General features: G+C 37.9%; 1 protein-coding gene across 2 annotated transcripts in view; it reads right to left on the minus strand.

Annotated features, from left to right (window-relative positions):
• Positions 1–13,886, minus strand: part of PAAF1 (proteasomal ATPase associated factor 1) — a 47,962-nt gene that overhangs the window by 27,495 nt on the left and 6,581 nt on the right. For both annotated transcript variants that reach the window (XR_006960756.1, XM_047072565.1), the window contains exons 3-5: positions 11,841–11,944; positions 7,750–7,839; positions 352–450 (exon numbers count right to left, since the gene is read on the minus strand). Coding sequence is in view for 1 of the 2 variants with exons in the window: in XM_047072565.1 (XP_046928521.1) it covers positions 352–450; positions 7,750–7,839; positions 11,841–11,944 (293 nt within the window). In the remaining variant the exon portion in view is untranslated. The remainder of the gene's footprint in view (positions 1–351; positions 451–7,749; positions 7,840–11,840; positions 11,945–13,886) is intronic.

A 13,886-nucleotide genomic window follows, 5' to 3' on the forward strand; every position in this document is an offset into this window, starting at 1 on the left:
TTACCTCTTCTTAAAATCCTCTGTATGGGTTAGAGGGGCTCAGCCATATAATTAGTAATAATAGTCTAGTTACTTTGTCTTAGAAACTGATCACTGAAGGAAGTTCATACCAAGGGACCACCCATTTAGACATTCACAGTGGCTCCTCCACTGTTCCAGCCCCAATTTGTTCTGGAAAATCACCAAGATTGAGGATGGTTCCGAGATTAACATATGGGAGAACAAAGGTCAACTGAAGTGCAGTGGTCCTACAAATTTAGAATGTGCCACTCTTCCACCCATGACCCAGTCTAAGGTTTCTCAGACCACCCTTCAGGCATGAGACCCAAAAAGCATATTCAAAGCCTTTACTCTGAGCTCGCCATTGGAAGCCTGCCAGATCTTCATGCTCCCATCAGCACTAGAAGACACACCAAGGCCGCCTCCACTGGAAATGTCCAGGCACGTTATCTATTCAAAAAACAAAACAACTGGTGTTATAAATAATGAAATGCTCTTATTCTCTTGAAATATGTTAAAGATTTCCCTGTTTCACATTCCCCCAAGACTTCTTCAAGCCTACACTTCCCAGCACAAAGGACATCACCTGTCTCCTAACAAGGCTACTGCCAATACCTTTTATTTCTCAAAACAAAAAGATGTTCTTCTAATCATCTATATAGTCTCCTGCTTCAGCTTTTTAAACAGTTTTTCCTATCCCCATACCATTTCCATTATTTTCATCTTGTGCTATTTTAGAATGAAGATACCTAATTCTTAGGAACCTATTTACACAAAATAAAGTCAACTAAAATGTACCAGAAGGATCAAGGAAAAGCAAAGATGCTTCCAATTTACTATTTTACATTCTCTCTGTAAAATCCTAATTGTGTGTATATGTCTATTTCAGAATAAGTAACAAAAAATTCTGATTCACTTACGCAGTTTCAACATTAACAATGACTTCATGCATAAGCAATGACCATACACATGTATACATACATACCCTTTTTATTAAAAAACACCCAGGTGCAAACATTCCAGAAATGTAGGACTAAGATATATAATCCCAGATATATTCCCGGCAACAGTGATTCCCATGTGACCTAAATTATTAAGGAGAAAATAGGGACTTGGGCTTTAAATTATCCAACCTTCCATTTTACTTTTTTCTATGCCATTTGAGCCATAATGAGTAAATCTGGCAAGAACTGAAGGGATACATCTATCAACTCTAACACAATCTAAGACTTTTTCTTCATGTTTTGAGAGAGAGACTTTGAGCATATGTGCAAGTGGGGGAGGGGCAGAGAGAGAGGGAGAGAGAATCTCAGGCAGTCTCCATGCTCAGTGTGGAGTCTAATGGGGCTCAATCACATGACCACAAGACCATGAATTGAGCCAAAATCAAGAGCTGGATGTTTAACTGACTGAGCCACCCAGGTGCCCTTTTCTTTACTTTGGTTCCTTGGAATAAAAGTACTGTTAACTTAATTGTGGATCCTTTAATTTTAAGGATTATGACAACAATTAACCTTTATATCATGTTTTATCATTTATAAAACATTTTCAAATACATTATACTATTTGATCTTCATAATAATCCCATTCTGCTCCTAGTTTCCTATTGCTGGTAATAGCAACACAGAGGTAAATCGGACAGCCCTGCCTTCACATTCTAGTGCAGGAGAACTATCTCCCAGATCTATCTTTCTTCTCCAAGACCAGTGCTACCACCTTAATCTTGGGCCTTAAGCCCAACTACTGGTATTGCCAGTTAACTTCTTTCAACTCCATATCTGGCTCCCCAGCTACACGACAAGCTCTGTAAGTGTCAGAACAATGTCCAGCACTTTCTTTCTTTTTTTTATTTCCTTGAAAGATTTTTTAAAAATTTTTATAACTTTTTTCTAATTTTTTAATGTTCGTTATTTATTTATTTATTTATTTATTTATTTATTTATTTTTTTTTTTTTTTTTTTTTGAGGGGCACCTAGGTGGCTCAGTCGGTTGAGTGTCTGCCAAGCTCAGCTCACGACCTCGCAGTCCATGAGTTTGAGCTCCGCATTGGGCTCTGTGCTGACAACTCAGAGCCTGAAACCTGCTTCAGATTCTGTCTCCCTCTCTCTCTGCCCCTTCCCCGCTTATGCTCGCTCTCTCTTTCTCTCCTTCTCTCTCTCAAAAGTAAATAAACATTAAAAAATTAACATAAGTGGAATCAATATTGTTAAAAAATAACTTATTAAAAAATTTTTACATTTATTATTTTTCTGATGGGGGAGAGAAAGAGAGAATCCCACAAGGGGCAAAGAGAGATAGACAGAGGGAGAGAGAAAGAGAGAGAGAAAAGCAGGGCCTACCTGAAGTGGGGTTCGTGTTCACCTCAAGCGGGGCTTGAGCTCACCCAATGTGGGACTCAAACTCACAAACCATAAGATCATGACCTGAGCCGAAGTCAGATGCTTAACTAACTGAACCACCCAGGTGCTCTTTTTATTTATTTATTTTGAGAGAGAGAGAGAGAGAGAGAGAGTGCGCACGCAGTGGGGGGGGGGTGCAGAAAGCAAGGAAGTGAGAGATAGGGTCCGCACTGTCAGTGCAGAGCCCAACATGGGGCTCAGTCACAAACCATGAGACCATGACCTGAGCCAAAATCAAGAGTTGGACACTCAACCAAATGAACCACTCAGGTGCCCCTGAAAGATTTTATTTTTAAGTAATCTCTGCACCCAATGTGGGGCTCCAAACTTACTTCCCTGAGATCAAGAATCGCATGCTTGGAGGGCGCCTGGGTGGCGCAGTCGGTTAAGCGTCCAACTTCAGCCAGGTCACGATCTCGCGGTCCGTGAGTTCGAGCCCCGCGTCAGGCTCTGGGCTGATGGCTCAGAGCCTGGAGCCTGTTTCCGATTCTGCGTCTCCCTTTCTCTCTGCCCCTCCCCCGTTCATGCTCTGTCTCTCTCTGTCCCCAAAAAAATAAATAAAACGTTGAAAAAAAAAAAAATTAAAAAAAAAAAAAAAAGAATCGCATGCTCTACCAACTGAGCCAGCCAGGCGTCCGTGTCCAGCACCTTCTTAACACAATCATAGACTACTTACATAGTAACAACTCAACAAATACCACCAACAGCAGTGTGGTAATAAGAGTGAAGTACCTCAGGGGCACCTGGGTGGCCCATTTGGTTAAGCATCCGACTTCGACTCAGGTCATGATCTCTCAGTTGATGAGTTCGAGCCCCTGCATTAAGGCTCTGTGCTGACAGCTCAGAGCCTGGAGCCTGTTTCAAATTCTGTATGTCCCTCTCTTTCTCTGCCTTTCCCCCACTTGCACTCTGTCTCTCTCTCTCGAAAATAAACATTAAAAAAAAAAAAAAAAGGAATGAAGTACCTAAACAACACTAGGTAGGAAAGTGAAGCCATCTGACCTATATCCATAAGAGCAACCACAGTCCTCATTTGCAGGGCCCAAGAAACAAAGACATTTAAACACTCTCCTACTCACTCTCTGAAATAGAATTAATCCCTAAAGCAACAAAGCGCAACCCCTTTCCTGACTCAGGTAGTCTATCCAACTGCCATCTAGGCATCCGTCCACCTTTGGCTTTATAGTGGTCACCTCAAACTTAACATGTTCAGAACAAAACTCTCATTTCTCCCTGCTCCATACCAATACAACTACTTGACCTCATTAGTAAATGGCACCACTATTTACCCACTTCTTTGGAAATTTTTGGAAACATCCCTTCTCCTCGTTTTCTCTCACATCTCACACCCACATCATTAGCAAATCATGTCTAGTTCTACACCCAAGAAGGTAGGCTCTACATCACAGTTTCATTCACTGCTGTAGTCTCAGTGCCCAGAGAAGTACCTGGAATATAGCAGGGGATTAATAATTGGATAAATTACCTACTGATGAACTCAAATAAGAGAAAAGGAGAGTAAGAAATAGAAAAATAATAAGAAATAGCATAAGAAATAGAAAAATTAATAATTTCTTTAAATGACCTTCTTTCAACTATACTCAAATAAAAATAAGTAAATTTGGAGCACTTGGGTGGCTGAGTCAATAGAGCACATGACCCTTGATCTCAAGAGTTGTGAATTCAAGCCCCACATTGGACACAGAGCTTACTTTAAAAAAAAAAAAGTAAATTTAATTTAATTACAAATATATTTTTTTACAAATGTTTTATATTATATGTATTATACACTGTATTCTTAAAATAACGTAAGCTAGAGAAAAGGAAAAAAAAATTACCTACTTCTCAAAGGTTCTCCCAACTCTGCCAAAAAGTTTATCACTTCCTCCTTTAGTAAGTCTGCAGCACTATGTTTGTATATTGTAGTGGTCAACCGTGGGCAAATTACCTCATCACATTTGGTGATGTCTGGAAACATTTTTACTTGTCACACTTGGGGAATAGCTCACTACAATAAAGAATTATTGAGCTCAAAATGTCAATAGTGCCATGATCGAGAAACTTTGATATATTCTATTGTATCTTCTCAGTTAATATACTGTCCCTGGAAGGGACAGGGATATTGTTACCTTATGTGTGTTACATATCTCTGGGGACCTAGTTCCCTGATATAAAAACTAGTTGAATCTGAACTACTCAGTTCTTCCAAAGTGAGAGAACATTGATGAGTCGATTATAGGTCATACCAACTGTCTCCTTTCTCCAAACTTTTGTTAAAGAGGAAAGGGAACTAACATTACTGAATAGCTATTATGTACCAGACATGTAACAGACACTACCCAAATCTAGTATGCTCAAAAATCTATAAGATAGGTATTATTTGTATTTTTCAGCTGAGAAATCTGGGGTTTAAGAAGGGATTAAATAATATTGCCAAGGTGAAACAACAGAGCCAGGATGTAAACGTAGGTCTGGGTCTAAAGCTAAAGATCTATTTCTTAGTTATGGCAAAAAAAACCCAGATGAATTGGATAATTCTAAATATTGGATAAATATGACAATTCAAGTGAGTGAGATAAAGGATGGATTACTTTATAGTGCTGTGATATGCTAATCACTTCAAAAAGAATTAAGTTAGATCCCTACTTTAAACTAAGTAACAGGAGCACCTGGCTGGCTCAATTGGTAGAGTCTGCAACTCTTGATCTCAGGGTCATGAGTTCGAGCTCCACGCTGGGCATGGAGCGTACTTTAAAAAAAAAATTAAATAACAAAAATAAAGTTTGAAATGTAAAAAAATAAAACATTCAAAGAAAATACTATATAATTGTATTTAACACTTATATCGTGCTTACTATGTTTCAGACAGAATTCTAACTGTTTCAATCCTCATAACACCCCTATGAGATATTACTTTTACCCCTATTTTACAATAAAGCATCTGTGGCACACAGAGGTTAAGTACCTGGCCTAAGGTCACAGTTAGTAAGTGGCAGGACCAACATTCAATGCCAAAGAAGCAAATCAAATGAGTCTATCCCTAAAGTTGGTGCTCTTACCCATTATGCTTACCATTACACCCAAAGTGAATATATAAAAATCATGGACTACCATAAGCAGGACCCCAAAAGTGTTACCATAAAGGAATAAGTTGCTGGGTTTTATTATCTAGAGATATTAAATATCTGTATGTCAAAAGACACCATAAATAAACAATAAGAAGAAGCAACTATCTGAAAAATATATGGCAAAGGGTCAATACCCTTAATATAAGAGCTCTTATCCTCAACATCATTCATTATCAGGGAAATACAAATCAAAACCACAATGAGATACCACCTCACACCTGTCAGAATTGCTAAAATTTGTAACACAAGTAACAACAGGTACTGGAGAGGATGCGGAGAAAGGGCAACCCTCTTGCACCGCTGACTGGGACGAAAAGTGGTGCAGCCACTCTGAAAAACAGTATGGAGGTTCCTCAAAAAAAACTAAAAACAGAGGGTGCCTGGGTGGCTCAGTGGGTTAAGCATCCGACCTCAGCTCAGGTCATGACCTCACAGTTTGTGAGTTCGAGCCCCGAGTCGAGCTCTGTGCTGACAGCATGAAGACTTCTTGGGATCCACTGTCTCTCCTCTCTCTCTCTCTCTCTCTCTCTCTCCCTTTCTCTCTTGCTCTCAAAATAAATAAATTTTAAAGAAAAAAAATCTTTTCCCTAACATTTTGCATTTATTTTGCTTACACATATCATTACAGCAGTTTTTTAAAAATCCTCTCCTTTATCAAGTGTTTACAATGCAATCAACTTAGTTTTCAAAGTTTTCACACTTATATTACATTGGTTGGACACATTTAATTCATTAACATAATTTCAGAAACAATATAACTGGAATTATAACTGATCCTTGGTAAGCATTCAACTTAACCAGTAGTGTCAACAATATGCAGATCTCAGGAACGAGCTCATAAATCGTGAATATGCTGTGAGCATCAGTCAGTATGTTTTACATGGGAAATGCAGAGAAACAGTTAGCTCAATAAATTAGTTAAGTGGAAGTCAGTTAAAACATACCAAAAGCTTTATAATTTGCATTTCCTGTGACTCGACAAGTCTATTTTACCAATGTATTCTAATTTCTTCCTATCTTTGTGAGTAAAGGGTTAGCTCTAAGTATACTATCAAAATATGAAATCAGGAAATCAAAGATACCTGAAAGTCCAGTAAGATTGGAAAAAATAAACTGTGGTAAAATCATACAGCAGAATACTATGCAGTTCTTAACAGAATATATAAAAAGGTGATGTACAATGATGTACATATTATATTAAGGAATATGAAGCAAGTTATAAAACAGCATATACTGTAAAAACCTATTTTGATAAAATATTTAAAGAAAAGACAGGGAGAATCAAGTAAAATAATACATAAAGCTTAGCATGGTACAGACACATAGTAGGCAAATGTTAGCTATTACTACTAAAATTATTATTAATACAGGCTTTGTACCAAAAGTTCACATTAGTTATCTTCAAGTAGTAGAATGTGAGTGATTTTTCACCTTTTTTACATTTCCTAAATTTTCATTACTAAATCTATGTTTGTTTTATAATATGGGTAAAAACTAGCTATTTTTAAAATAAGAAATGGAAGGTTTTAATATAATCAGTTTATCCACATATTTCTCATTTATGCTTCCATGGTAGTTAGAAAGAGCATTATCACAACAACCTCTGAAAATTATCCCTCAATATGCTGTACTTGGAATTTTGAGAAAATGTCCCTGCCTTGTTGGCAATGAGACAGAAATATGAGCAGTGACAAATTATACAAACACAGTTACCAGCATTACCCAAAAACCACTAAGCAGCTCTGCTAAAACATATATAAATAAACTTCAGACAATTCCTTTCTCTAAGATTAACAGTGAGTGGATTTATGTACATATTCTATGTGGACCCAAATACCGGTTTTGCCAAACATCACACTTCAGCTGTGTTATCTTAACAATGCACAGTAAATGAAAGGCACGTTAATTATGGATGTCTATAAGCACTCAAGCAGATAAAATGAAAAAATAACATGCCATTATACTTTCTCCTCATTTTTTTTTAACATTTTTTTTTTAACGTTTATTTATTTTTGAGACAGAGAGAGACAGAGCATGAATGGGGGAGGGTCAGAGAGAGGGAGACACAGAATCTGAAACAGGCTCTGAGCTGTCAGCACAGAGCCCGACGTGGGGCTCAAACTCACGGACCGTGAGATCATGACCTGAGCGGAAGTCCGCCGCTTAACCGACTGAGTCACCCAGGCGCCCCTATTTCCTCCTCATTTTATCAAAATACTTACACTCTTGGAATGAATTCTGGAAAAAGTAGTGTATGGTGCCAAAAACTTCGAGGATGCGTTTTCCTCCGGACAAGAAATATGAATGCTTTTCTAAATAGAGAGGGAAAGATGAAATTCATCAATAAAGTTACTCCAGTGAAATTAAAGCCTCTTAAAGAAAACATCAGGATGATAGGAAATTTTCATCTTTTAAATGTACCTGCTCTTATCGCCCTTTCCCAGCTCACGACACAACCACTCCCCTATAGATCAGCAGCCCTTATAATGCAAAGGGGTGCAATGTAATTTTGTATTGCTTAGATGCCATTATCTTTTTATGGTGAAGTAAACTCCCACAGAAGACAAACCAACAGTAAGTACAAATGACAAACACGAGGGGTGTTTAGGTGGCTCAGTCACTCAAGCTTCTGACTCCTGCTTTTGGCTCAGGTCATGATCTCATGGTTCACGAGATCAATACCCGCGTGGGGCTCTACACAAGACAGCATAAGAGCCTGCTGGGGATTCTCTCTCTCCCTCTCTCTGCCCCTCCCCTGCTCCCAGGCATGTGTGTGCTTTCTCTCTCAAAATAAATAAACACTTAAAAACACTTTAAAAAAAAATGACAAATATGAAAGCATTAATTTTTATGAGAAAATCTAATACCAGTACTTTCAATTAGCAATGGGGGGAACAGGATTAACAGGAGGAAACAGCACCAGATTCCAAGTCTAGGGCCTAAACAATCAGTCTAAAAGTAAACTTACCGCCTTTAAGACCTTTTAGATAAAATGTTAGACTACTGATATCTATAGTTACCAGAGAAAATTAGCAAATTATGGTATACTTATACAATGTGTATGCCTGGTCAGGACTTCAGTGCTCATTCCTACCTAGGACTTAAACTGACTACACATGTTCACTGACTGCTCATCGCCCCATAGTTGTATTAATTCCCCATGTATTTTTGCTTAGTCATTACCACATATCTTTCAGCTGTTGTAGCAAGAAAACTGGTGACATAGTGGGAAACCGCACCTAGAACTAGATGTTAGATTCAGGTGACATAACTTGCAAAGGCAGCCTTTGTAACCATTTAAGATTTCAAGGTAGCATGTATACAGGTATAAAAGGCTTGGTAACCGTTTCAAGGATTCTTGCAAATAGGACAGCCCTTTATTCTAACTGCCAGAATACCAGCACCACCATCTAAGTGTGTATCTCCTACAGGGAAGCTGAGGAGCCACACTCACCCAATGGTTCCTAACCTGTTATCTCTTTTGCAGCAGTACTTCAAAGTTTCTGGAAATTCTGCTGAACAATGAAAATGTCTTCAAAAATCAAGATTTTCCAAACCTTTTTCTAAGGTTAATCTATATACAACAAACACAGGTCCTCACGGTTCATTAGAAAGAAGAGTTTCAGGGGTGCCTGGGGGGCTCATTCGGTTGAAAGCCCAATTCTTGATTTCAGTTCAGGGCATGATCCCAGAGCTGTGGGATCAAGCCCCGCATCAGACTCTGTGCTGGATGTGGAGGCTGCTTAAGATTCTTGCTCTCTCTCTCTCTCTCTCTCTCTCTGTCCCTCTCCCCTGCTTGTGCACCCTCTCTCTCTCTCTCTGTCCCTCTCCCCTGCTTGTGCACCCTCTCTCTCTCTCTCTCTCTCTCTCTCTGTCCCTCTCCCCTGCTTGTGCACCCTCTCTCTCTCTCTCAAGTAAAAACATAAAATTAAAATAGAAGGGATGGGAAATAAAATATTTTTTTAAAAGTTTCAAAATTATAATATTCTCATCACTAAAAATCAAAATACTCTTATTACAAGTATTCTACTCCTTTAAAAACACCATCAGAATATCTACCTATACAAACAGCACTTTCTTAGCCAGCATATCCATATGTGGTTGCCCGCAGGTTTTTCATTAAATTAGTTTTTGCTTCTAACCGCATGACAAAGCCCATACGGCAGCAAGAGAGCTGACCTGGATTTGGAATTGCCTCTTGTATCCAAAATTAAAGCGTCAGCTAAACTCTCCTGGTTTAAACATTCCTATCAGCAAGGATTCAAGGAACTCCATGAACTCAGTGTTCAGGCATCTGTTAAGAACTGGGTTTGCTCTCAGAAGACTTCATTTCTTTGAGACTAATTATATGAAAGATTTCACCAATCAATAGTATTCTCTCACTTATCAATCAAGCAATTCAGCCTTTAATCCATAAACAAACTATGGAGGAAAACAAATGTTAACTACCTTCCAATATCAGCAGTAGAAAATCATGCTGTTAATGAAAATATTTTAATGAAAAGCTGCAGGATATCAAAACATAAAATTCAGGGCAAGGTTTGGGGGAAGAGTGTGAGCATTCCATGCTAAGATAAAATTCAAAGTCAAACTTTTTTATACTCCAGGATTATGTATTTAAGCATAATCTACTGTTTAATAGAACGATGTAGCAACTGCAAAAGTTGACCGCAAAGTGACTCAGGGCAATTAGGAAACAAATGAATGTTCAACTATAACCACTTACTGTCTTACCTAGCAGGTACACTGGCAGAAATTAGCAATGAGGTTGGAAGAGATAAGGATTGTATCAGGGCCTACGTATGAAGGGAAGAAAGGAAATCAGAACTGACGCTGTGGCTGGCAAAACACCTGGGAAAAATGTAGGCTTGCAAGCTGGTGTTCATATTTGGAACTTTATAGAACTGGTTTCAATTCTGGCATACAGTCTAACTAGATTTGATTACTACTAGGGTTAATTAACCTCTCAATCTGTTTGCTTACATGCAAAATGGGAATTTAAAATATCAATACCACGGGATTGTTATGATAAACAAAAACTCACTTTTGTAATATTTTATAGTTTCATTCATATGCAGTCTCACTCCCCATTAACCAGCCTATAGGTAGAATATCATCTCCATTTAATTACACATTAAAAGAGAAAAAAAAGAAAGGCTGGTTTCCCCTTTGGGAATCAGGTTACCCACCAGAGCATACTGACAACAGCTATCAGAATGAGTAAGGAAAGTCAGATCTTGGGTTCTGCAATACAGTAAAACCCCAAGCATAATTCATTACAGAAACATGCTTTTAATCCAAAGCATTCATTTATCAAGGCAAATTTTAAGAACCATTGGCTCAGTTGTGATTATGTGATATTGGGCGTCATAGTCTACTCGTATTGCAAGACATTGCTCGTTTAACAAGTTAAAATTTATCAGAAATGATTAATCATCTTGCAGAACACTCACAGAAAAGGTTACTCGCAATCCAAGGTTTTACTGTACTTAGTTTGGCCATCTACTCACTTCAAAGACCAATGAGAAAAACTATTAAGTACTATTAACGTAGGTCTTCATCAAGGCCTAGCCAGATAAAGGCTATGCTGTCCAATATGGTAGATACTGGCCACATGAGGTTATTGAGCGTTTGAAATATGGCCAGTGCAAATGAAGAGCTGCATTTTTATTTTATTTAAAATTTAATTTAAAAACTAATACTTGACTCAGTTTTTGGAAAACTTTTTAAGTATATTTGGAACTACTTGGGTATGTGAATCTGTGTTCTCACCTGTAAATTTTATAGAACCTAAATACATTTATCAAGTATTTTCAATAAAAAAATTAGAGTCTGAATTGAGATGTGTGGTAAATGTAAAATATACACAGGATCTCAAAAACTCAGTAAGAAAAACGGAATGTATAATATCTCATTAACAATTTCTTAATATTAATTATAGGTTGAAATAATATTTTAGATCTACTGGGTTAAATAAAATATATTATTAAAATTAATTTCAACCGTTTCTTTTTACCTTTTTTATGTGGTTCCTAGAAAGTTTTAAATTACATATGGGGTTTACATTATTTTACCTACTGAATAGCGCTGATATAAGGGAAGTAAGAATAAGTATATGCAACTAAAAGTATCTAAAAGTATATGTAACTACAAAAGAAAAAAAAACTCTTGACATTCAAAGGCGTAAAAACTGTGATTACTATACAAGTAAAGATAACACAGATATACAAATAACAGTATACATATTTACAGTAGATATATAGGTACTACCCAGTTTTGGACTCGGTGTCATCTAGAAGACATAAAAACCTACCTTATTTATTTCATTCACAATAAATCCTTCTGAAGCTGTAACTTCTGGGATGCCATCGAGGCCAATTCCTTGACAAGTCAGGCTACCATACAAAGTTGGTTTCCCTACATAGCACAAAAGAAGTATGTCTCAAGAAAATAATAACTCAACATTGTTCTCCTTGAAGACCCAATTCAGGCATTTGTACTTATGGTAGGAAATTGGCTCATGGAAGAATAGAAGGTACTTGTGTTAAAGTGACGTGAAGTGGAAAGAGCACTGTCCTAAGTGAACCTAATTTGGGAGGGAGTACACTCAAGAGCTAAAACCTAGGACAAAGATTTAGAGATGTGATATGGCATTTGTAAGAAAGCTACTAGAGTGATCTCAAATTCAGTTTTACGGACTGTGAAATGGAATTCTTTCAGAATGAAAGATAAAGACCAACATGCACAGATGTATTTATCTACAGTACATATATATATATATATATATGTACTGTAGATATATATATATATAATACATAGCAAAGAATTAAGCTTCAGTAACCTAGAAAATTTGCCTAAGTAGACCACTGTTTTTGCAGTGATGAGGGCTAAATAAGACATCCTACACATAAACATAAGCAGATGGTAGAATGGAGTTAAAAACATTCTCTTCTTCTTCTGCACTTTATATATACACTTCTGTAAGAGCCCATAATACACTTTATATGTCTGACCTCCCTATTGGACTATAAAGTCCTTGAGTTCAGAAATGATCAGGGTCTACAAATTATTCAGTAAATAATTATTGCACTAAACTGAAATTCTAGGAGTAAGAGGGGGGTATAAAACATCAAGGATTCACACAGAGTAGGAGTGCTTCCTAGAGAGGGTGGGATTTAAGTAGAACCTTGAAAGATTACACCTATACACCTAGACAGAGGATAGAAAGATAGGGCTAGGCAGAATATAAGGGAAAGGAAACTCCAAGTCAGGGAGGAGCATGTCAAGAATAAAAGAAAATTAGAAAGAACAAGATAGGGAGGAGGCATCAATTAATGTAACAGTTTGGTTAGGGACGCCTGGGTGGCTTAGTTGGTTAGGTCATGGAGTCAAGATCGTGAGATCAAGCCCAACATCAGGCTCCACACTGAACATGGAGCCTGCTTAGGATATTCTGTCTCTCTTCCCCTCTCCCTCTATCCCCCCTTCCCCACGTTCTATATATAATTGTTTAAAAATTGTTTTGAAATACCAGTTTGGTGAGGTGCCAGGGTAACTCAGTTATTAAGCATCCTAATTCGGCTCGGGTCATGGTCTCGTGGGTCATGATTTTGAGCCCCACGGGGGTTCCGTGCTGACAGCTCAGAGCCTGGAGCCTACTTTGGATTCTGTGTCTCCCTCTCTTTCTGCCTCTCCCCCACTCATGCTCTGTTTCTCTCGCTCTCTCTCAAAAATAAATAAATATTAAAAACAAAAAATGTTTTAAATAAGTTTCTTTGCCATTAACATTAAAAAAATACCAGTTTGGGGCACCTGGGTGGCTCAGTCGGTTAAGCCTCTGACTTCAGCTCAGGTCATGATCTCCTAGTTTGTGGGTTCGAGCCTTGCATCGGGCTCTGTGCTGACAGCTCAGAGCCTGGAACCTGTTTCGGATTCTGTGCCTTCCTCTCTCTCTGCCCCTCCCCTGCACACACTCTGTCTCTCTCTCTCTCAAAAATAAATAGACATTAAAAAATTTTTTAAAAAAATACTAGTTTGGAAAAAAATAAATTAAAAAAACAAAAAAACAAAACACAACAACAAAATACCAGTTTGGTTAAAACAGTCATAAAAAGGTAGTTGAAGGATATTAATGGAGGAACTTACAATTTGGGATAAAGGTCTGGAATAGAGAAAATCTAGCAAAGAAGCTTTGGGAAGGAAAGTGGTGTGACGTGCTAGTTCAGAAAGAAGCCACAAAAATAGGATCAAGGGAACTGTGCTTTTTGTCCACCTCCACAATTCCCTCCTGGCTTCACCCACTGCCCCATGATGCCTGGTCCACAGGGTATATCATTTTAACCGATCTTGTGTCAACACC

The sequence above is a fragment of the Lynx rufus genome, unplaced genomic scaffold (assembly GCF_022079265.1).
Source record: "Lynx rufus isolate CCGP_SWC_20201006 ecotype Redwood Valley unplaced genomic scaffold, mLynRuf1.p SCAF_9, whole genome shotgun sequence".
Classification (NCBI taxonomy): Eukaryota; Metazoa; Chordata; class Mammalia; order Carnivora; family Felidae; genus Lynx; species Lynx rufus.